This window comes from Boleophthalmus pectinirostris, unplaced genomic scaffold, assembly GCF_026225935.1.
Source record: "Boleophthalmus pectinirostris isolate CB_2022bp ecotype Guang Dong unplaced genomic scaffold, ASM2622593v1 HiC_scaffold_15, whole genome shotgun sequence".
Lineage (NCBI taxonomy): Eukaryota > Metazoa > Chordata > Actinopteri > Gobiiformes > Gobiidae > Boleophthalmus > Boleophthalmus pectinirostris.
In genome coordinates this window covers 9347780-9372897 of record NW_026571070.1, presented here as the reverse complement: position 1 = coordinate 9372897, position 25118 = coordinate 9347780, and the positions used below count along the sequence as shown (strand labels likewise).

The 25118-nt window shown below is 38.3% G+C and overlaps 1 protein-coding gene across 1 annotated transcript in view; it reads left to right on the top strand.

The window, feature by feature from the left end:
• Window positions 1-9624: 9624 nt before the first annotated feature.
• Window positions 9625-25118, top strand: part of si:ch211-230g15.5 (mucin-2) — a 59212-nt gene continuing 43718 nt past the window's right edge. Inside the window, exons 1-2 of the mRNA XM_055151246.1 lie at window positions 9625-10207; window positions 14012-14636. Coding sequence (XP_055007221.1) covers window positions 14031-14636 — 606 coding nt within the window. The 5' untranslated portion in view covers window positions 9625-10207; window positions 14012-14030. The remainder of the gene's footprint in view (window positions 10208-14011; window positions 14637-25118) is intronic.

The window sequence follows — 25118 nt, the reverse complement described above, 5'->3', positions numbered from 1 at the left end:
ACTGAGATTCAATTTGAGCACCTTATTTTGAAGGACTCTCTTTGTATTGAGTTTAACCTGTGCTGTCTCTAAACTTTCCATAAATGCAACACTTAAGATACATTGGCAGAATTCTGTATATTATTATACAGATTTTTTCATATTCATATAACATTTCATTGTCTGAAAAAAATAAGTGGTGACGCAGGAAAACATCAACAAACAAAATTGTTCTTTTTGGACTAAAGAGCCTGACACTGTAAACTAAAAAAGTAAAACTAAATGTCTCGTTTATATCTTTACCATCCATTCTTCAACTTTAAATGTCAGCTGGTAAATTATTTGATAATTGATTAATTAAAATCACTGCTTTCAAGAACCAAAGTTGCCCTGTTTATGTTATGCTCATTATTTTTTTTCTCCAAACACATGCTGCTGTGATGTATACATGTTTATATTTATTTTATGTATATTTTTCTCTATATTTTAACTGTTTGAGAGGAAGAAGTTCAGTTATCCCCATGTAGCCCTATTGTATGGAGGTTAAAGTGAAAGCATCAACTTTCTTACTCTTCCTTGAGTTGAATTTTATTAAACTTCTATTATCATTTTTGAAAAAAATTAAAAAATTTAAAAAGTGCACTATGCAACCTGGTAGAGGTATGCTACCAGGTCTTTCAGAGATGTTATTATATATATGTTATATGTTATATATTGTCCTGTTTTGTTTCATGTTGATTCTGATCATTGTTTTGCCTGGAATATTCCATGGTATATCATTAAATTTATCTGTGAGTGGGCTCACCTCTCTAGTGATCTGACCTGGAACGTGGCCTGATGGCATCAGCTGCTTGTCTCTAACTGGTAAATTTCTCTAATACAAAACAACGTGGTGTGATTCTTGCAATAACCTGAAATTGCTTTAGTAACTGATCTCAAAAATAGGATTTGACTTTGGTCAAATTTTTGGTCAAAATCAGTGTGTTTTCTTCATCATTTAAAATCCTAATAACATAATAGATCATAACTATACATCAGAAACAAGCACAATATGTCTTCTTTAACCTTAGTGGGATTATTAAGTGTCAAACCTGTAATATTAATGTCATAATAATGAGAAGAAACGTCATCAAAATACAACATATGTAGACGGGAGGCAATATGAGGCCAAAACCAGAGCAGAGTTTATGAACTATGCATGAGAGATCATCCTGGACCCAAACACAGCTCACCATTTGATGACACTATCCAGAGGAAACAGGCGAGCAAGTAGGTCCAATTGTTTTATATGGATACACCCAGCAATTCCAGAGTTATTTAACCATAAACCAGGTCGACAAATCTGTAATCTATCTGACAGTAAAACAGCAAAGTCCATCATAGAATTCTGATAAGAACCATTCCAACACTACATATAGGCTAACGCAGGGGTCAACAAACTTTTTTTTCTCTGTTGGCCACATTATTGCTCCTGACTGTGATGGGGGGGCCATATAACAGAATTGTTTGACTCACAGATTATCTTCTCTGAAAACCGCCACACTTTCTTTACATTTCAGACAAACTGCACAGTCCTTACACTGAACAAAAAAATAATCGGTCGTCCACTGTTCTTTAAAAACTCGGCGCTCTCTGTCAACTTTCTGTACTTTAACACTTGCCATTTTTCTGTCCTTTACTGCACTACAGAACTCTGCACGTGTGTATTGACTGTCACTGTTTGATCTCGAGCTTGTCACGTGACGAAAATTTGGCGGCAAATGTAAATACGTCATATAATTATTTTAAATATAACAATAAATACTTCATATAAATATCATTTTTTAATTGAAAAAATCAGCAGACATGTTATTATTTGCCAAAAAGTAATAAGAAAAAACAGGCCATGACATTTTTTGAGGATTGTCTCATAGGGCCAGTTCAAGTGTTGGGGGACAGAGGGGCTGGGGGCCCGTCAAAGGCGGCGTGGAGGGCCGGATTCAGCCCGCGGGCCTTAGTTTGATGACCCCTGGGTTAACAGTTGTAATCATGACACTTGGTAATACTGGTAAAATAGACTTGAACACATTTAACCTCTACTACTCAAACATGTGCCTTAATTGACGGTACCCAAGCGCCCTCTGCTGGCTGCATTTAGTTTTGACAGTGGCTTGTTTTCACTTCAGTTCAATTCAGTTCAGTATCTATTATTATCTAATTCAGAGTAAGTAAGTGTATAAAAATAAGAAAAATACAAATTTAAATACACAATGCATGTTAAAATGTAAAAAGACAAGATGGTCAATGTCTCCACAGCTTCAGATCTGTTCAAATTCATGACTCTAAACATAAAAAATAAACACAATATCTAATTCTGACAACACAGGGTCTCACATCACAGTTTCTCGTCTGTGTTTCCTGGAGAAAGGGGCTTTTTGACCCCAGGTTGGTGGGCTGAAGTCCTGCTGTGACACGTTCATCTGCAGTTATACTTAAAGACAAATACCAAACCAACAAGGCTGCGCTAAACCTCCAACTTAACTACACTATTTAAACCAGTTTTACACGTTTTTAAGCAAAGACGCGTTTTTTTTTTTCTCCAATGTGTCCAGAAAATAGTCACACTCTGCTCCTCACCTGACGCTTCTCTGCTCTGTTCACCAAAGACCACCTGGATTTTAAGCACAGGTAGGTTCAGCCGTTCTGGTACAAAAATGTGTACTAAAACTACTACTAATACTACTACTTTGATGAATTTATATCTAAGAAGAGATGAAGAGAGTATTTGTTTCTGCTCCATGTGTATCAGAGTAAATCATGTGAGCTTAGATTAATGTTTTCTTTATGATTTTTGACTGTACATAATTTAAAGATTGGATTTTCATTGAAGTAAGTTGTTATTTTTGACTGGTTGTTGACCTGTGGAAAAAAACAACAACAACAATTTAAGAGGAGTTCAAAAGCTGCAGATCGGCTATAGAGACATTATTTATTTAAAATTGTATTATTATTTTATATTTTGCTTGTTCTGGATTCAATGTTTAAGTAAAATTATTATTAAACATTTATTTTAATAAGAAAAGGTTTAAAGGTTTAACATTACATATCTCGAAAGAAGAGAAAACATGCAGATTTTGCTGAAATTTTTCAATAAATCTTTAGTTTGGCCCATGACTTAGTAAGGACATGTGGTAGTATGAAAACATGTAAGGATTGTTTATTTCTAATTATTAAAACACGTGGTCAAGAAAATAAAAAATAAAATTACAAAAAAAAAAAAAAAGCATTGAAGGATGGGTCAAATGCAGAGGATAATAAACTGTGCCTTAACTTTACAAACTTGTCTTTTCATGTGCATTGTCCGTATCAGATTATCAAACTCATCAACATTCCCTGGGGGCTGGGGGTGTGATGCTAACTGTAGGCACTGCTCCGTCTGGGATTACTGTTAGAATTTAAGGTTCTGTTTACACGAGAACGCTTGCGAGTAAAAACAACAAAATAGTTAAATAGTTAAACAAATAGTTAAATTCATCCATCATGCTTGGCTAAAATCACAATAAATATTCTATTATATACACACACAAAAAAAAACACAAACGCACTAAAATTTAAAGATAAATAGATTACAACTTAGTCATAAGTACGACAGCAGCTGGAACAAAGCTCCTTTTAAAATGATTCGTTCTAGATCTTGGGACTAAAAGCCTCTGACCAGTAGTCAGGCTGGCACCACCTTGTGCCTCCGCTCAATTTCATTTCCCACCAGCGATTAGGTCAGGAATCAGAATACAATGGATGGTTCGCAAAAGTGGAAGTGCGAGTTCGGGCTCCAGCCAATCTGCAAAGAGCCGTACATTCAGTGTTGTCAACGATTCCTGATATCGAGGATTTAAAGCCTGAACGACGAGAATGTTCGGTGAATTTTATCAAAACAGAAAGACGTTATTGCCCTTCTTCCTACGGGATTTGGGAAAAGCTTAATATACCAGTTAACCCCGTTGGTGGTGCGTCACGACCAAATAGCAGAGACTGACTAAATTATAAAAAGAACCCGCCTACTATCGAGCAAATGAATTCTAACACTGCGAGGTCAGACGGTTTGTATGAAATGAAACCGGCTGATGAATCGGGCTGTCTGACCAGAGGGAAGCAGCTGATACACTTAATTTAGTGGATGCTGCACATCTTTTAAAATACTTTGCGATGTCCTCTGTAACTGTCTTGAGTACAGAGAGTCCAGGAGGAGGTACAATCACCTCCTCACCCATTTAACCAACTGATTCAGGGAGTTCTTGTTTTTTTAGCAGAAACGCTCAAAAACAATGAGACCAATGAAAAAGTTCAAACTGATTCCATAAACGTTTTATAGAACAGTGTCATCATGGTTCTGTCTACACCGTAAAAGGTCAATTTCCTCAGATGATAAAGGCGCTGGTGGCCTTTTTTTACACACAGCAGTACAATTATCATCAAAGCTTAAATTTGACACACAACTCTCACACTCAACTGACTGCTTCTTTATATATATAACGTCATTCTGATGCAATTAATCCTTGACACTGGTCACTTGTTCCCTGACAGACACTGCCTGGGTGAGAGACGGACCACTTCTTCATCATCAACAGCCCAAAGACGAGAAAAAGAAGTACCAAGGCAACGAAACCATGCAACCCGACCTCAAATCCGGAGCCGACTTCATAAAACACTCCCAGGAAATCACCCTGGACCCAAACACAGCTCACCGTCTGATTTTCCTGTCCGGAGAAAACCGACGAGCAACACTCTCACGGCAAAACCAAAACTATCCTGAACATTTGGACAGATTCACCGATTTCTACCAGGTTTTGAGTAAGGAGAGTTTGACGGGCCGCTGTTACTGGGAGGTGGAGTGGAGCGGGTACGGGGTTGCAATAGCAGTGTCATACGGGAATATAAAGAGAAAAGGCCGCTCAGATGACTGCGTTTTTGGACACAACGAGAATTCCTGGGCATTAGATTGCGATAACATTGATGGATTTTCTTTCTGGTTTGACAAATCGCGCACACAGGTCTCGGGTCCGGTTGGGTCTAGGATTGGGGTTTACCTGGACCACAGCTCAGGACTTTTGGACTTTTATAACGTTCAAGACAAAACCATGACACTCCTCCACAGAGTCCAGACAGCCTTCACTCAGCCGCTCTACGCTGGAATCTGGTTCAACTGGGATTTCAAAGATTCTGTTCACTTTCCTAAACTTTAAAGCCGCACTGTGCAGCATTTCTGGTGAAAGAGGTTAATGCTTTGCTCAGAACGTTCCACAGTGTGACATTAAAACTAGAGGTTGGTGAAGACGCCAAAAACTGTACTAAAGTAACGCTACTGCACAATAATCACTCAAGTAGAAGTACAAAATAGTGGTCCAAGAAATGACTGAAGAAGAGTAAAAAAAATCATTATCAGGATTATTTTGGTCGATATTGAAATCACGATTATTCAAACGATTAATTTTTAGTTACACTATGCATTTATTCAGCATTTCTCTCTCAAAAAACACTTTGTTATTTATAATTTAGGCAAAACTTTCAAATTGAAAATAAATAGAGGGCACAAATATGAACCTTAGAGCAGTTTTGCGATGTGTAAAACAAAAAATTATTAAAATATACTTGAATGAACATGAAATAAGGCATAAAAATCATAAATGTGTTCAACATAAACTATATATCCAGCTGTTCTACAATCTCTATATTTAAAAAATAAAATAAATATAATTATTTATATAAAAATGTCCCCAAATAAACTTTGTTAAGCTTTATCGTTTCAATTTGAATATATGAGTCTCAAGATCGTTTGAAACACAAATCGAAATTTCAATTAAAATTCAATTAATTGCACAGCCTTAAGTAAGAGTAAATTAAAGATGTTGGGACGTAACATCTGAGTTATAAATTGTGGATCATAAATCTCAATGGGAAAACATAAAATAATGCACAAAATCTGGTATTTTCAAATGACAGACAAAAAATTTGAAAAACTAAATCATACATTGCAAAAAACTAAATCTAGTCAAGTTAAGATGGCTTGAATTAAGAAAGTTTTATCACGATTTGACTCAATTTCACTTGGCAAGTAAAATGATCTTCCAATGGAATAAGACTTTCTGTGCTTAAAATATGAAAATACATCTGGCTACACTTAAAATAAGAAAAACAACTTTTAGCACTTAAAATAAGAAACAAAATTGAATGTTGCTTTAATTAAGATAAACACACTTATTCCACTGTTGGATAATTTTACTTGTCAAGTTGAATCTACTCAAATAAAGTCAAATGTTCTTAATTTAAGTCATTTTAATTTAACTAGATATTGTTTTTTTCCAGTGTACCTGAAGGAGCAGACACAAATGTTCAAAGCATTTCATATTATCAAAGCTTATTAAATATGACTCAAGTAGCAGTAAAGTATGCTGCTAGAAAATTACTCTGAAAAGTACTATTTCTTTCAAAAGTTTCTCAAGTATATTTATATTTATTTCAATGGAGAGAAACCAGGGACGCTACCAGGCCAAGTTCCTGGTTCATCTGTGGAAAGGTGACCCTGAGAATGTAGGTTTTTCAAGGTACGTTTGAGCAACAAAACGCCCATAATTAAATGAATGCTTGAGTGATAAGTTTAATGCCATATGAGGGAACATTCTGGCCAAAGCAATAAGATGGAGACAAGTGGCAGAGCAAGTATATTTGTACAGCAGAATTCGTACACAAAGTCATTTAAAGTGCAAACAGGAAAATTGCAGTACACCTTTCTTTGAACAGGAGGATTATAGACCTGGTTTAGACCTGTTTAAGACCTTGTTGGGATCTGGTTTAGACCTGTTTAAGACCTATATAGTTTCTGATCACACTTGAACACACACCACATCACAAATAAGGACTAAACTGAGACTGAACACACAAGTAAACCTGGACTGGACTAGACTAGAACTAAACAGGGACTAGAACCAGATCAAACTAGGCCTACATAGAACTAAACTGGGCTCAGACCCGGACCAAATCAGAACCAGTGTGAATGCGTCCCATGTTAGGAGCTGGTTTAGAGCTGGTTTATGAACATTACCCTGCATCATTCATAAAAATATAAACCAATAGATAATTTAAATGTGCCCAAGTTCTGGTTTATCAATTATTTATTTAAAGTGGTGTGATTTCTGAGGTGGAAGTTTATGTTATTACCTAATTTATTTAATATAAAAGCCACTTACAGGGACAATATAAGCAACAAAGCATGAATTATAATTTTGCATGAGAATAATATAACGGTTTCATCATATAAATTTATATATTTTCTATTATTATTATTAGTATTAGTAGTAGTTGTGGTAGTAGAAGCAGTAGTAGTACTAGTAGTAGTAGTAGTATATTTAATAAGTTTATTTGGTCACACTGTCTGTTCAAATGTAACAGTTTGTCTAATATTAATTTATGAGTTTTACTTTTGTTTAATATTGTAATTTAAGAAAATAATTAAAATAAAAGCTCAAAATGTGCATGGTGGAATTCTTGCTAAATAATTGTATTCTTATGGTATATACAATTGTATTTTTTTAATCAATATTTTTGTAAACATTTTTGGTCAGTTAGCCTTTGTTTTATTTATAGTTTCATCTGAATATACCACAGGTGAGTGTGTAAAACGTACACCAGACATGTCAAACTCAGGCCCGGGGGCTAAATTTGGCCCGTGATATAATTATATTTGGCCCGTGAGATCATATCAAATATGTATTAGAGACTGGTCTGCTCACTACAGATAGATTTTTCAATAAATATTTAGTTTAATCCAAGACTTAGTCCCAGTTTTTAATTTTGGCCTCTGTGTATTTGAGGTTAACACCTGTGATGTACACCATTGTTTCCCAAAGACTGAATTGCAACCCTGCATGTAGGTCTGAAATATACAGTTCTGACACATGAGATTTTCTGTGCTCACAAAAATGAAGACAAAGCACAGAAACAGACTGAACACTGCATCTGATTTGCTGCTGCATCTCCTCCTGCACCCGGAACACACTGCGAAAACACAGACAGACCCACCTATCTCATTAGAAATGTTGAAGTGTTAAGACATGTTTTGTATCATTTCTAATCTTTAAATAATTATTTTATTGACCATTTTGTTCCAGTATTGCTGGTTCAATTGAATGTTGAAAAGAAAAAGAAATGGGCTACATTTAATGTCCAAATAGGCGTCTTATGTATCCTTTTATTGCTGCTTCAATTACTGTTTTTCATTGTTTAAAAATTGAGTAATACTAATTGTTCAGAGACACGATCACTCAGTCAACAATAAAATATCCTCATTAATGTTCAATAATCCACCTTTATTTTGTGATTTGCGAATAATGTCTTTTGTCTTGTTCATGAAGGTTTGTGACTTTTAAAATACGGGTCCCTAGAAAAAAAGTTTGGGAAACACATATTGCGTTTCTTTCTGATCTGTTATAATGTTCTTTCCTTGTCAAAATCAGACCTGGAGTTGTATTTTGTTTCATTCACACATATTTAACACACAAACCTTGCTGTGTATCTAGGCTGAGTTCTTCTCTCAAACAGAAAACACTCCACCTTGTGATGTCATGTGGTAATACAAGAAGTGCTCCACTGTTTTTTTAAACTCTATACACCTTCACTACAAACATTTGGATGATTTTAGCCCTGGATTTGTTGATCTCTACTGAACTAAAGGTAAAAGGAGCTGTTAACTTGAAAATTACAACTTCATGAAAAAGAGCATTTTAGAACATGAGCGTTTTGGAGATCTAGACAGACCAGAGGTGGGACCAAGTCTCAAGTCCGAGTCAGGTCCCAAGTCAAGTGCAGGCAAGTCCAAGTCGAGTCTCGAGTCACTGGTCCATAAGTTCAAGTCAAGTCCAAGTCGTCTGCTTTGAGCTTCAAGTCATTTCAAGTCTTTAAACTGAAGTACCAAATATATACCTTAGATTTTTGCAATTTATATGAATTTTAAACTAAATTATATTTTAAAAGTCATGGTATATTTATATATGAGTATTTATAGAGTATATAAGAGTTGTACAAATATAAATTTTTCCTTTTTAAATGTCTTGACAAGATCTTAATGTGAATCTTTATGGTCAGAAAAGAAAGAATTCAGATTTAAAAGTGCTTCTCAAGTTTTCTCAAATCACAGGCCTCAAGTCCTAGTCAAATCCCGAGTCATTAACCTTCAAGTCCAAGTTGAGTCCCAAGTCTTAGTCCATTTTATCAAGTCAAGTCTCAAGTCCTAAAAATAGTGACTCAAGTCTGACTCGAGTCAAAGTCACAACTTGCAAGATAAAGTGTTACTCAAACACGTGTGAATGAAATAAAACACTCCAGGTCTGTTTTGGGTGAGTTCACATTTTAACAAAGCTTAAATCTCACGGGAGTTTTTCGTAATATAAAACCTTTAAGCCTAACACGAACAGCCCTACTTTATGGCTATAATGAAAGTAGCCTATTAATGAATTATAATAATAGGCAGATGAGAATAGGCTTTCTTAAAACTGAGGCTTGCAATTAAATTTGTTGCAGCCAATTGGACGAACCTGGCCGCTTGGTGAGAACGCGTCACGCTTATAAAACGCTCATTACTCCGCGTTTTCACCCGTGCGCAAATTAAACCCAGACTTTTATCTCGTTTGACTCGGTCCTCCTGAGCTCTGAGTGGTGCTGTCTCCTCTGTCACTGCGTCTTCTGCCTCTTCTCCGGCAACAGCAGCAGCAGCGGACTCTCCGGGCCCAGGCAGCCGCTTCACAGTGACCGAGAGCCGGGCACCGTCCCTGAGCCGACCCGCTGCAGCGATCGTGCGCCCGGCCCAGCGAGAACCAGACGCGCAGGAGACGGGCGGGGGGGAGAAACGTGACCAGGGCAGAGCTAAACCCAAGGCCGGCTTATGGTGATCCTACCCGGGGCCTGCGTCGCTGTGGACCTGGGTGTTTTGGCTGCGAGCGTGTGGCTGGAGACTCGGGAGCGGAGACCGTGGGGAAGCGGTGACGCGCACTTGCCGAGGAGCGCCGTCAGACGAGGAAGTCGAGCGGGCTTTCAAACACGCCCATTTTTTGCAGCCCGTGGTGTCGACCCCGCTGAAAAACGAGACCTGGTTCATCACGTAGCGTAGCGAGCTGCGGGGGACGCGGACAGACATGCAGCCCGTTTCTGATGGCGCGCGGCGGGATTAACGTGGACCACACAAGGCCCCTTTGCGCAGGTACGTCCTCCCCCTCCACCACCTCCTCCTCCTCTTCCTCCCTTCCTCCCCCAGCACCATCCCCGGTCCAGTGTCGCGTTCTGAGCGGCTCCGCGGGACTCCATGAAGGCCTGTCTGCGCCGTGTTTATGCGCTGGTGATGTACATATGGTAGCGTGCAGTTTAAGGGGGGAGAACCCGAGACGTACAGATGCCAACATCCGTCCCCGCACGCACCTGCTACTGAAAACGTGGCTTCGTCGATCATCACATACATAACGAAACAAGCAGACACCCCAAACACACTGATGTTTTTTTAGCCATATTTTAGCTCCAGCTTCCAACCTGAGCAACCTGTGTCTTTATTACAGCCGTACAAAGGTAGTTTATAACGAGAAACGCCCGCTGGAAATGGTTACGTACGCAAAAAATGACAAAATTTCTGTGTTAAAGCTTCACTATGTAACTTTTCTAGTGGGGAATTCGCAGCGTGCTCGACTTACTGGAGATGTTACTGGTCTCCCGGGCTCGGATGTTCCACCGTATTTTACTCATCTATCTCCATGGAGACGAGCAGGTAACACGTTACCAGTCAGATCTGCGGAGAGGCGAGCTGCTCAGAGTTAGAATGTTTTTTTGAGATAGTTTTCGAGCAGTAAAAATACCTGGAATTACACGATAAATATAGTTGATGCCAAAGTGTGGGACTGTACTAGTCCGGGCAAAACAACAACATCACCATGGAGATGAGCAGGTAATGCATTACTGGTCAGATCTGCGTAAAGGTGAGCAGCTCACAGTCAGAACGTAAAAATACCTAGATTTACATAAACCATATGTGGTACAGTCCGGTACAATCTGTGCAAAACAACAACATTGCCATGGAAACGAGCAGGCAACACCATCAGGATTATGCGTTACTGGTTAAATCTACGGAGAGGCAAGCTGCTCAGAGTTTATTTATTACAGCCGTGTTAAGGGAGTTTACACCGAGAAACGTCCGCTGGAAATGGTTACGTACGCAAAAAATGACCAAATTTCTGTGTTAAAGCTTCGCTATGTAACTTTTCTAGTGGGGAATTGGCAGCGTGCTTGACTCACTGGAGATGTTACTGGTCTCCCGGGCTCGGATGTTCCGCCGTATTTTACTCATCTATCTCCATGGAGAGGAGCAGGTAAAGCATTACCGGTCAGATCTGCGAAGAGGCGAGCTGCTCAGAGTTAGAACGTTTTTTTGAGATAGTTTTCGAGCAGTAAAAATACCTGGAATTACCTAAATGATAAATATAGTTGATGCCAAAGTGTGGGACAGTCTGGGTAAAACAACAACAACAGCATCACCATGGAGACAAGCAGGTAATGCATTACTGGTCAGATCTGCGAAGAGGCGAGCTGCTCATGGTTAGAACGTTTTTTTAAGATAGTTTTCGAGCAGTAAAAAATACCTACAATTATATAAACGATAAATACAGTTGATGCCATAGTGTGGGACAGTTCGGACAAAACAACAACAACAACATCACCATGGAGACGAGCAGGTAACACATTACCGGTCAGATCTGCGAAGAGGCGAGGTGTTCACGGTTAGAAGGTTTTTTAAGACAGTTTTCGAGCAGTAAAAAATACCTACATTTATATAAACGATAAATACAGCTGATGCCAAAGTGTGGGACTGTACTAGTCCTGGCAAAACAACACAATATCACCATGGAGACGACTAGTCAGATCTGCGAAAAGGTGAGCAGCTCACCGTCAGAACGTAAAAATACCTAGATTTACATAAACCATATGTGGTACAGTCCGGGACAGTCTGTGCAAAACAACAACATCGCCATGGAAACGAGCAGGCAACACCACCAGGATTATGCGTTACTGGTTAAATCTACGGAGAGGCGAGCTGCTCACGGTTAGAACGTTTTTCAAGATATTTTAACTTTTAACGTTTTTCAAGATAGTTTTCGAGCAGTAAAAATACCGGTAATTACATAAACGATAAATACAGTTGATGCCAAAGTGTGGGACTGTACTAGTCCTGGCAAAACAACAACATCACCATGGAGACGAGCAGGTAACGTATTACTGGTCTAAAATGTATTTCAAGATAGTTTTCGAGCAATAAAAAATACCTACAGTTACATAAACCATGTGTGTACAGTTGGGACAGTCCGCTCAAAACAAAAACATCACCATGGAGACAAGCAGGTAACGCCACCAGGATTACGCATTACTGCCCAGTCAGATCTGCGAAGAGGCGAGCTGCTCATTGTTAAAATGATTTTCAGGATAGTTTTTGAGCAGTAAAAATACCTACAATTTCATAAATGATAAATACAGCTTGGGACAGTACGGGCAACAAAACAACATCACCATGGAGACGAGCAGGTGACACCACCAGGATTATGCATTACTGGTCAGATCTGCGGAGAGGCGAGCTCCTCACAGTCAGAATGTTTTTCAAGATAGTTTTTGAGCAATAAAAATACCTACAATTACATAGACGATAAATACAGCTGATGCATAGTGTGGACAGTCCGGGCAAAACAACAACAACACCATGGGGACGAGCAGGTAAGCAGGAGTGTCAAACTCACTTTGGTCCGGGGGCCGTATCCAACCTACTTTGATCCCAAAGGGGCCGGATCAGAAAACTCTTGTCATATAAACCCCAAAAATAACAATAAGTTCAAATATTTGTGCAGACAGAACAGAATCTTTTTTAATTGATGAACTCTTTCTTTTACAAAATACTATAATATCATGAACAACCTGAAACTTTAAGAAAAATGCAATTTCAACACAATGTTTTAACATGAACTTGTATGCAAATAGTAGTAAGTCAATTTTTCTTGGGAAATCCTGCACTTGGCTCCACTTTTCTCATTTTTTACATTTTGCTGATGAGGGTGTCATGGTCAACAGTCAAATAGATCGTCCTTTAAGAGCATTTGTAAAGAGCCAAGTCTTCATTTGTGCTGCTCTGGTGGGAGGGGCCACGCACAGAGGCGCTGGAGAGGCTGCTATGATAAACACCGCAGAAAATTACCAATATTTTAATAGAAAATATAATTCAAATATTTTAGTAGAAAATCAGCTGAGGGCCAGATTAAAGGTCTTGGAGGGCCAGATCTGGCCCCCGGGCCGTATGTTTGACACCTGTGAGGTAATGCATTACTGGTCAGATCTGCGGAGAGGCAAGCTGCTCAGAGTTAGAACGTTTTTCAAGATAGTTTTCGAGCAGTAAAAATACCTGGAATTACATAAATGATAAATGCAGCTTGGGACAGCCCGGGCAAAACAACAACATCACCATGGAGACAAGCAGGCAGTGCCACCAGGATTACGCATTACTGGTTAAATCTGCGGAGAGGCGAGCTGCTCACAGTTAGAATGTTTTCCAAGACAGTACAGGCAAAACAAAAACATCACCATGGAGACAGTCAAATGGTCAAACCAAGAACCAGAAAAGTTACATACTGCACCTTTAGAGCATGGCATTGTACATTGTTAACTTTTATTAGCCTGTATTTTACTCGTCCTTTCAAAAGTTGTATTGTACATTTTAAAAACAAATATTGGACACTTAAAACTTCGATTTTGATATTAAGGAATTGAAATAAAAATAAGAAATAAGATAAGATAAAAAATAGAAATAAAAACACTCTTTATTTAGACAATAGAAAATGATTTTCAACATTAAGTTTCTTTAATGCTTTTAGTAAACATTTTAGTTTATAAAATAATAAAAGTCAAAACAGTAGTAAAAAAAATAATATAATAAAATAATTGAAAATAGCACTAATCATAATTAAAATGTATTTTGTTACAGATCTCAAACCTGTTGAAGCATGGAGCGGGAAACAGGAGCCCGTCAGAGCCAATCAGAACCCAAAGAATCGCCCAATGGGAGCCAGCCTTCGTCTTCTGACCCCGCCCCTTCCTCCTCCACTTCCTCCTCTGGCCCCACCCCTTCCCCGGTGACCCCCACGCCCCCCCGCCTCACCCCAAACCCTCTGCTCTTGGACAGTCCCGCCGGGGCCCTGTCTACCCCCATCACCTGCTCCCCTCCTCCGCCCCTCACCCCGGCGCCCTCCCTCTCCGCCTCTGCACACGTCACCAAATCTGCCACGCCCACTTCGCCTCACCTGTTGGTCCCGGCTCCGCCCAAACTCACCTCCACGGCCACACCCACCCTCCGCACCTACGCCCGCCCCATCCTGCCCCTGCCAGCCAAAACCACACCCCAAAACTCCAGCTCTGCTACTGCGACTACTGCGAGTACTACTACTGCTACAGCCATTACAAACTCTTCCACTACGTCTGCTACGACCACTTCCTCAGCAACCAAAACGCCCAGCAGCTCTTTGACTAATGGCAGCACCAAGACGGTTGCCACGACAACCTCTACTCCAATCACGCCTTTCCACACGCCAGCAAGCCCACCTGGACGACAGGTATGTAGAAAGTTTTTAATTTCACTTTGTTGTGGAAGATTTATCCTCCAGTATAGGAAAGTAGTGTTATTTATAGTATAAATAGTGTAATTTACGTACATACAATACAATACTTATTTTAATAATATTATACTTTTTGATTATTTAAGTATTTGTAGTACTTAAATAATCTGTAATTCAAATCATCAATAATCAACGTGGGTCTTTTTAAAGGAGAAGTCTACAGCCAATCGTCGTGGTTTGGAGCAGAGGTTTTAGTTGGAAGAAAAATTAGACCATGCAAGTTACAGTTTAGAATGCAATAATGCATGTTTTGCATGTTTTGCAAGTTTTGCAAGGAAATAACATCTCTATGGAGAAACCTGAAAAGTTACAGTACATTGTACGTTTTTAATAAGAATCCACTCAGAAGATCATAGCATAAACTCTAAACTTGTGGGACAAAAAGAGTGATAACTGTTACAAAAGGTATCAGATTGAGTTTGTTTTCTTTTGCTTTATGAAATGCAGTCGACTGCTGTGTGCAGAGTGAGTGTCTGTTTTGCATCTCATTCTAGTTCACTGATTATTCAAAACAAGACTTTTCTTTGAAAAGGACACGGTCAAATGACTGAACCAAAAGTCCCTTTAGTCATAAGTGAAGAAGCTCAGGAGCTTTGTCTTTCATGGTCTGATCATTTTGATTTGCTCTGCATGTTAAAGAATCATCTCTGACCATTTACACATGTACAGTCTAGACTAATCTAATCTAGTACAGTATAATATAGTCTAAAATAATATAGTATAGTATAGTGTAATCTAGTAAAGTATAGTATAGTATTGTGCAGTACATTATAGTATTGTACAGTACATTATAGTATTGTACAGTATATTATAGTATATTACAGTATATTATAGCACAGTACAGTATATTATAGTACAATATAGTATAGTATTGTACAGTACAGTATATTATATTACAGTATATTATAGTATAGTACAGTATATATATATATATATATATATATATATATATATATATAATATATTATAGTCTAGTTTAGTATAGTGTAGTATAGTGTAGTACAGTCTAGTCTAGTCTAGTGTAGCATATATGTAGTTTTTTAAGACGTTCTGCAAGCATAGACACACGTGATGTTCAAGGATGTTTATATATAGTGTACCTGTTGTTATTGCACACTTTGAGAAAAGCAGAAAAACAATCAGAAAAACAGAGAGTTGTGCTGTTGAATCATAAATAAGTAAACTATTCAACCCCGTCCAGAGTAGGTTAACAACAAACAAAATCCCCTTTGGTGTAAAAACATGAACAGAACCAACATTGTTCATCGGTCATATTAGAACATTAACTTTTCTGTTGAGGATATGTCACCTTGTGTCCATGGAAATGTAATGCTTGGAATGTTCCACAGTAAGGCATTATACTTCACTTGAGGGCTGGGAATAACAGGGTCCCTGACGATTCAATACGATACAGGATACATGGCTCATGATACAGTAATTAATATATTCACATGATACTCTGTGATATTGGGCTGTTTTTTAAAGAATCAAATACATTTTAGCAACAATATTTCTTTGTTAAACCACCACTTGTGCGATGTTAATATGAAATACACCCATTTTAATCAGCATAACAGTAAAGTAAAGTAAGTGTATTGCATAAATAAGTTTCCTTCCACTAAATAAGCAAACAAAAAAGTAGAGCAGTCACAGAAAAACTTGCTAAAAGGTTCCAAAAAATACTCTTGGTCATATTTTGATACAGCAGATCATGATAAAGATCCTGTATCACCACATTTACTATCACTATAGATCGGCATTTTAATATTTGTACACACCTCCACTTCACTTTTGTAGAATGGACACGCTGAATGCCACACTACGGAACATTCCAGGCAAAGGAAGAAACCTCCCCCAACTGTTTAGTCCTGATATAGTCCTGCTGTAGGCCAAATTTAATCCTGATGTAGTCCTGGTTTTGTTCTGATGTAGTTCTGGTTTAGTCCTGATTTAGTCCTGGTTTAGTCCTGATGTAGTCCTGGTTTAGTCCTGATGTAGTCCTGGGTTAGTCCTGATGTAGTCCTGGGTTAGTCCTGATGTAGTCCTGGGTTAGTCCTGATGTAGTCCTGGGTTAGTTCTGATGTAGTCATGGTTTTGTCCTGGTTTAGTTCTGATGTAGTTCAGATGTAGTCCTGATGTAGTCCTGATATAGTTCAGGTTTATTCCTGATGTAGTCCTGGGTTAGTCCTGATGTAGTCCTGGTTAGTCCTGATGTAGTCCTGGGTTAGTCCTGATGTAGTCCTGATGTAGTCATGGTTTTGTCCTGGTTTAGTTCTGATGTAGTTCAGATGTAGTCCTGGTTTAGTCCTGATGTAGTCCTGATATAGTTCAGGTTTATTCCTGATGTAGTCCTGGGTTAGTCCTGATTGTAGTCCTGGGTTAGTCCTGATGTAGTCCTGGGTTAGTTCTGATGTAGTCCTGATGTAGTCATGGTTTTGTCCTGATTTAGTCCTGATTTAGTCCTGGTGTAGTCCTGGTTTAGTCCTGGTTTATTCTCGATATAGACCTGATTTAGTCCTGGTTTAGTCCTGATGTAGTCCTAGTTTAGTTCTGATGTAGTCCTGGTTTAGTTCTGATGTTGTTCTGATGTTGTCCTGGTTTAGTCCTGATGTAGTCCTGGTTTAGTTCTGATGTAGTGCTGATGTAGTCCTGGTTTTGTCTGGTTTAGTCCTGATGTAGTTCAGGTTTAGCCCTGATGTAGTCCTGCTTTGGTCCTGGTTTAGTCTTTGGTTACTCCTGCTGTAGTCCTGGTTTAGTCCTGATGTAGTGCTGGTTTAGTCCTGGTTTAGTCCTGGTTTAGTAGTAGATTAATCTTGGTTTAGTCCTGGTTTAGTCTTTGGTTACTCCTGCTGTAGTCCTGGTTTAGTCCTGATGTAGTCCTGGTTTAGTCCTGGTTTAGTAGTAGCTTAGTCTTGGTTTAGTCCTGATGTAGTCCTGGTTCAGTCCTGATTTAGAACTGGTTTAGTCCTGGTTTAGTAGTAGCTTAGTCTTGGTTTAGTCTTGATGTAGTCCTGATTTAGTCCTAGTTTAGTTCTGATGTAGTCCTGGTTTAGTTCTGATGTTGTTCTGATGTTGTCCTGGTTTAGTCCTGATGTAGTCCTGGTTTAGTTCTGATGTAGTGCTGATGTAGTCCTGGTTTTGTCTGGTTTAGTCCTGATGTAGTTCAGGTTTAGCCCTGATGTAGTCCTGCTTTGGTCCTGGTTTAGTCTTTGGTTACTCCTGCTGTAGTCCTGGTTTAGTCCTGATGTAGTGCTGGTTTAGTCCTGGTTTAGTCCTGATGTAATCCTAGTTTAGTCCTGGTTTAGTAGTAGATTAATCTTGGTTTAGTCCTGGTTTAGTCTTTGGTTACTCCTGCTGTAGTCCTGGTTTAGTCCTGATGTAGTGCTGATTTAGTCCTGGTTTAGTCCTGGTTTAGTAGTAGATTAATCTTGGTTTAGTCCTGGTTTAGTCTTTGGTTACTCCTGCTGTAGTCCTGGTTTAGTCCTGATGTAGTCCTGGTTCAGTCCTGATTTAGAACTGGTTTAGTCCTGGTTTAGTAGTAGCTTAGTCTTGGTTTAGTCTTGATGTAGTCCGGATTTAGTCCTGGTTTAGTCCCGTCCTCTTGTGGTGCCCAGAGTCGGGTCTGAACATGTGACATCAGCTTTTCAGTTTCATGCAGATAAATTTGGAACACTTCCTGAAAATGTGAGACTCTGACCAGGTGCACTTTAAAGGTGCACTGTGTAACGTCTCCGGTAGAGATCCCCCTATCTGCTTGTCACCATGGAGATGTTATTGGAAAGAAGCACAATATGGCATTAAACTTTTCCAACTCCATAAAAAACAAGCCACCAGGTCGTGTTACAGGTCAGATCTGTGGAGTGGTGACTCCGCTCGCAGTAAGAAGAATGAGACGCATCTAATTGAATAAACACATGATAGTTTGAAGTTTAATGCCACACTGTGTAACATTTCACAGCGAAGCAATTACATCTCCATGGAGACAAGCAGATAGCAGGTTACACGGTGCGCCTTTAAACGTCTCACATCTTCAGGAAGTGTTCCAAATTTCTCTGCGTGAAACTGAAATGACTGAACCCTGGTTTTTTATTCTGAACACTTCTCTTTTACTATTAATTTCGTGACGATTATTAGTGTTTTTATTAGCTCATATTGTGATTTCAGTTCCTTTCGTCACCTGTACGTAACGCATTTTGAATTACTTTGTGTATGAATTGCGCTAAACAAATAAGCTCGCCATGCCCCAACTACTAACAGTTACTTGTCACCGTAAACAACATGTGCTCCTCCTTTCTCCTTCAGACTGATATAAAAACACTGAAGAGCACAGAACTGAAGAAGAGTTTGTCCAGTTCACAGAATTAAAGCTCCTATATGACACAAAATGGACTCTTGTGAGCTTTTAGTCGTCTTATGATGTTGTTAATTTGACAAAAACAGACCCGGAGTTGTGTTTTGTTTCATTCACACATGTTTCAAATAATCCCCAAAGCTCAAAATGCTCTTTTCCACCTTGTGATGTCATGTACTGCAGACTACTACTAATACTATGACTTTGATGAATCTAAGAAGAGATGCCAAGTATTTGTTTCTGATTTGGACCCATGTGTATCGGAGTAAATCATAGTCTAGCAAACTGAGCTTGGATGAATGTTTTCTTTATGATTCTTGACTGTTCATAGTTGAAAGATTGGATTTTCATTGAAGCGAGTTGTTATTTTTGATTGTTTGTTGGCTTGTGAAAAACAAAACAAAACATTCATAAGCTTCAGATAGACTATAGAGACATTATTCATTTCAAATTGTGTTATTATTTTATATTTTGCTTGTTCTGGATTCAATGTTTAAGTAAAACTATTATTAAACATTTATTTTAATAAGAAAAGGTTGAACTTTACATATCTCAAAAGAAGAGAAAACATGCAGATGTTGTTGAAAATTTTCAATAAATATTTACCGTATTTTCCGGGCTATAGGGCGCACTCAAAAGCCTCCAACCCCATCAAAAAGTGACGGCAAATTTAGGCTTTTAGTTCTTCTCTCAAAATGAAAACACGCTGTTCCACCTTGTGATGTCGGGTCAGCCCTATGTTCGCTTATTTCTAAGATTTTTCTCAAAATTAAACTCCAAGTCAAGTCATTTTTGTATTTATACCGCATTTAAAGGGATGATTGAGAGTACCATATTTTCCGGGCTATAGGGCGCGCTCTTAAGCCTCCAACCCCATCAAAAAACAACTGCGCACCCCACAATCCAGAGCGCCCTGTACACGAATCCACTCGGGTGTCCCAGTACGACTTCAGTAAACTACAAAGCTGCACCACCCGCAGAGCACGCAAACACACATAGAGCAGACAGCGACCGCGCAGCGAAAAACACCCACAGACACACTCATCACTCCACGCCGACGAGGAACGGAACGGAGGAACGAACCGAGAAAGCGAGCGCAATGTGCCACTTTTAGACACAACTGAACAACTGAGTCACTGCGAACACGCCGACAATCCAGCGATCCCAGACAGCACCCTCCCTACACGCCACAACTGAACAAAGCCCAGAGTCACCGTGAACGCCATCAAACAAAGTCCCACTGACCCATCCAACTGTTGTGTTTCATTTAAAGTCCGGTGCGGTTTATTTGTGATAAAAGTTAAAAAAAATAGACCATTTAATGACAGTGCACCTTATAATCCAGAGCGCCCTATAGTGCAGAAAATACGGTAGTTTGGCCCATGACTTAGTCCCAGTTTTTAATTTTGGCCTCCGTGAACTTGAGGTTGAGCTTTTACCTTTTAGAAAATTGGTAACTCCAGGGTTAAAATTATCCAAATGATTCTACTGAAAGTGTTTGGAGTTTACAAAAACACAGTGAGCGCTTCTTGTATTACCACATGACATCACAGGAGCATGTGTTCCCTCATTCCTAAGTTTTTTTTTTTTTTTTTTCCAAAATCAGGCCCTATGTTCCCACATTTTTTTAATCATCAATTTACATCAGAATTTATCCCCATTTCTCCCAATTTGGTCATCAGTGACACCCAACTAGAGCTGGGCGATATGGAGCAAAAAATATATCTGGATAAATTTTGATATCTGTACAGGAAAAATAACCTCGCAGAAACAAATATGCCAAATTCAACAAGGCCGTTTTTATTGAAGCACAAAGAGGCAGTTCATGTAGGAACAAAGTGCTTCTGTGACATAAAAAAATAATCATTTAACTGTAAAATAAAGGAAGAAATAAAACATATTTCCTTCTTTTCATTCAAAAATACATCAACTCAGCTCAAGCTCATATTTGCAACTCTGTGAACTGTACGATAACATTAGCTCCTTTAGCAGAGGAAGCGTGGGAGGTTCCTTATTTTAATAAATCTATGTTACTAACCAGTGGGCAGAAGCTCTGAAGTTTCCCACAATCCACTGCGCAGATCAAACCGAACATTTCCAAACACTATTGTACATGTTACACTGCAGCAGATTATTAATTAAAGTCTTCTGCATAAATAAACTTTACATTACTAAACTTTACAACATTTAAAGCATAAAGACTATCGAGCCACATCAGCCCGTTTGAGATTATAATGTGTTTAATTCAGTTTTGCGCTCATTTGTTTACGTTTTACAGAAACTAAACTTAAAACTGCATGGCTCATTTACTAGGGATGTAACGATATCCAAGTCTCACGATACGATATTGTCACGATATCAACCTTACAGTAGGATATTTATTGCGATATTTTGTGGGGAGGCTCACGATTAGGGATGTAACAATATCCAAATCTCTCGGTACGATATTTTCTTACTTGGTTTGCTGTAGAGACGCAAAGACGAGGATATCGTCACATAAGAAGTTTTCTCTGTTAAAAGAAAATAAAAAAGCCCAGACTTTACTTAACCAAATTAAAAATATTATTGATAGAAGAGGAGGACACAGTCCGCACAGCATGGTTTAGTCCTGTTAAATCCTGTTTTAGTCCTGTTTTAGTCCTTGTTTTAGTAATATTTTAGTCCTGTTTTAGTCCTGGTTTTAGTCCTGGTTTAGATCTGGTTTAGTCCTATTTTAGTCCTGGTTTAGTCCTGGTTTTACTCCTGGTTTACTCCTGGTTTAGTCCTGGTTTAGTCCTGGTTTAGTCCTGGTTTAGTCCTGGTTTTACTCCTGGTTTAGTCCTGGTTTAGTCCTGGTTTAGTCCTGGTTTTAGTCCTGGTTTAGATCTGGTTTAGTCCTGGTTTAGTGCTGGTTTAATTGTGGTTTAGTCCTATTTTAGTCCTGGTTTTAGTCCTGGTTTGGTCCTGGTTTAGACCTGGTTTAGTCCTGGTTTAGACCTGGTTTAGACCTGGTTTAATGTCCAGCAATGAGTGGAATTACAGAAAAAAAAAAAAGGAATTTAGCCCAAAATGTGAAAACATGAAAATATGACCACGTAATCCATTTATTTCAACAAAGTAACTGTAACCGAATACAGTTACTCAGAATTAGTACTCTGATTACGTAACTCCGGTACTTGTAATCTGTTACTCCTAAACACTGATTAAACACGTGCGAATGAAACAAAACACAAACTCCAGCAGGAAACAAGATTATAACAGATCAGAAACGGCGTCACACGGGCCCTTTAAACTTTCTTCTGCGCTCATGTACGTTAGATTTAAACCGACTACACGCTTTGTTATTCAAATCGCGAGCGTCCATTTTGAGGTTTTATCACGTCGCGTTTTTTTCCCCCCCCCGGCTACAGTTGGCCTGTGCACAGACTCAGGGCGGCTGTGGTTAAAGGCAGCGATAGCGAACAATATAGAAATAATGGTTTGGGTTTGAGGCTCCTGTTTTCACTCTGCGCGCCTTCACCGCACGCACTTCCTGGTCTCGGTCCTTTTATCTGTGTGAGAATAAATTCAACATTACCATCTGTTTAATTAGAGGGCGTTTGAGGTAGAGCTGCACAATAAGAAAACAAAAATATTCATGGACTTTAGATTGATGATAAATTAGGAGCTTTGTGAGTTAATTAAGGATTTAAAGGAGCTATATTAAGCAGAATTGACTCTTGTGAGCTTTGTTACCGCCTCAAAAACAGGCCTGGAGTTGTGTTTTGTTTCACTTTTTCATTGTGTTTTGTTTTATTATTAGTCTGTTTACATCTCCAAAGCTCAAAATGCTCTATTCCACCGTGTGATGTCATGAAGTGAGAGTTTACAAGTTTTTTTTATTTGTATTTTTTGTCATTTTGAAGGGATGCAGCGCAAAATAAACATGCAAAAAAATGAAACAAAACAAGCAACAATAAAATAACAACAACAAATAAATACATAAAATAAATAACTAAATAAATAAATAAATAAAATAAGTAAATAAATACATAAAATAAGTAAATAGATAAATAAATAAATAAAATAAGTAAATAAATAAATAAATAAATAAATAAAGTAAGTAAATAAATAAATACATAAAAAGAAAGGACAGCTATCTTTGACCTTTTGTTCAGTAGAGTGTGGCAATTCCAGAGTTGAAATCGTCCGTATGATTCTAGTGAAGGTGTACGGAGTTTAAAAACACAGTGGAGCACTTCCTGTATCACCACATGACATCACAAGTTGGAACAGGGCGTTTTCTGTTTGAGAGAAGAACTCTGAAGCCTAAACATGTAGGGTTTGTGTGGTAAACGTGTGTGAATGAAACAAAAAAACACAACTCCAGGTCTGTTTTTGACAAGAAAACAACATTATAAGACACTGTAGATCAGAATGTAACGTAATACCTTTAAAAAATTATAAATAAATATGTCACCTATAACAAAAAGCTGAAACCTTGAATACATATTTTTATTTTGTACATACTGGTGTTGTCACGATACTAAAATTTCAAGCTTGATTTCAATACTAAGTAGGTGTGTAACGATATCCAAGTCTCACGATACGATATCGTCACGGTATGAAGCTCACGGTACGATATTTATTGCAATATTTTGTTGAGGCTAAACAGTTAATATGCTTCTTTTTCCTCTTAAAATGCCCTGACAAGACTTAATCCAAAAAACTAAGACTTAAAAGTGTTTAGAACTGTTATTTCTTCTTGTAGTCTGCACTGAAATGGAGCAAAGGATCATGGTCTATGTAGTTCCCTAGTTTTTTTTAGCTATTGCTGCACCATAACTCTTAATTTAAACAAAGACACTTGTGATTCGATATATTGTGATGGTCCAGGATATTATTGTGAGAACTTTGACGATACGATATCACAATATTTCGGTTACTGTTACATCCCTAATACTAAGGAGTAGACTCGATACTAGAACTGCTCGATTATGGAAAAAATCATTATCACGAATTATTTTGGTCAATATTAAAATCACGATTATTCAAACGATTATTTTTTAGTTACACGATGCATTTATTCAGCATTTCTATCTCTAAAAAATACACTTTGTTATTGATAATTTATGCAAAACTTAAATAAATTCAGGCTACAAATATGAACCTTAGAGCAATTTTGTCATGTATAACACATAAAATGAATAAAATAAACTTTGAACATGAAATAAAGCATAAAAAACATAAATGTATCCAAAATAAACTATATATCCAGCTGTTCTACAATCTCTATATTGAAAAAAATCTAATAAATATACTTATTTATGTAAAAAATATCCCCAAATAAGCTTTAAATCGTTTCAACTCCGATTATATGAATTTGGAGATCGTTTGACGCACTTGATACTCAATACCGAAAATAAAAACAGGCTTTATTTGACAATAGAATCGATAGAATAATAGAGTAATTTTCAACGTTAAATCAAAGTATTTTCTTTTGTATTATTATAAAAATCCCCGTCGTCCCTCAGAGCAGAGTTCAGTGTTTTTAAAAAGACAAAAGACGATTGAATGTGATATTTTCTTTGGCCTTGTTTAAGTGAATAAAAGTGTTTAAAGGTTGAGAAATGCTGCTTTAATAAACTCTCCTCCTCTTCACTCTTTCTCTTTCTTTGTCTTTCTCTCCCTCCTCTAACCCACCCTAACCCTCTTTTAACCTTTCTCTTTCCCTCTCATTTTTACTCTACATCCTTCTCTCGCTCTTTCGCTCTCTTTCATCTTACTCTTTCTCTCCCTCTCTCACCTCTTTCATTTTACTCCTCTCTCTCCCCATACCCTCTCTCTCTCTCTCTCTCTCCCTCTGTCACCCTTTCTATACCCCCCGTCTCTCCGTGACTCCCTCTCTCATCCTCTCACCCTTTCTCTCTCGCTTCCCCTTCCTCTCTCCCTTCTTCTCTCTCCCTCGCTCACTGTCTTTAATTTCAACCTCTCTCTCTCTCTTTTCTTTCTTTCTCTCTCTCTCTCTCTCTCTCTCTCAACCCCCTTCTTCTCTCTCACCATCTTTATTTTCATCCTTTCTCTCTCTCTCTCTCTCTCTCTTTCTCTCT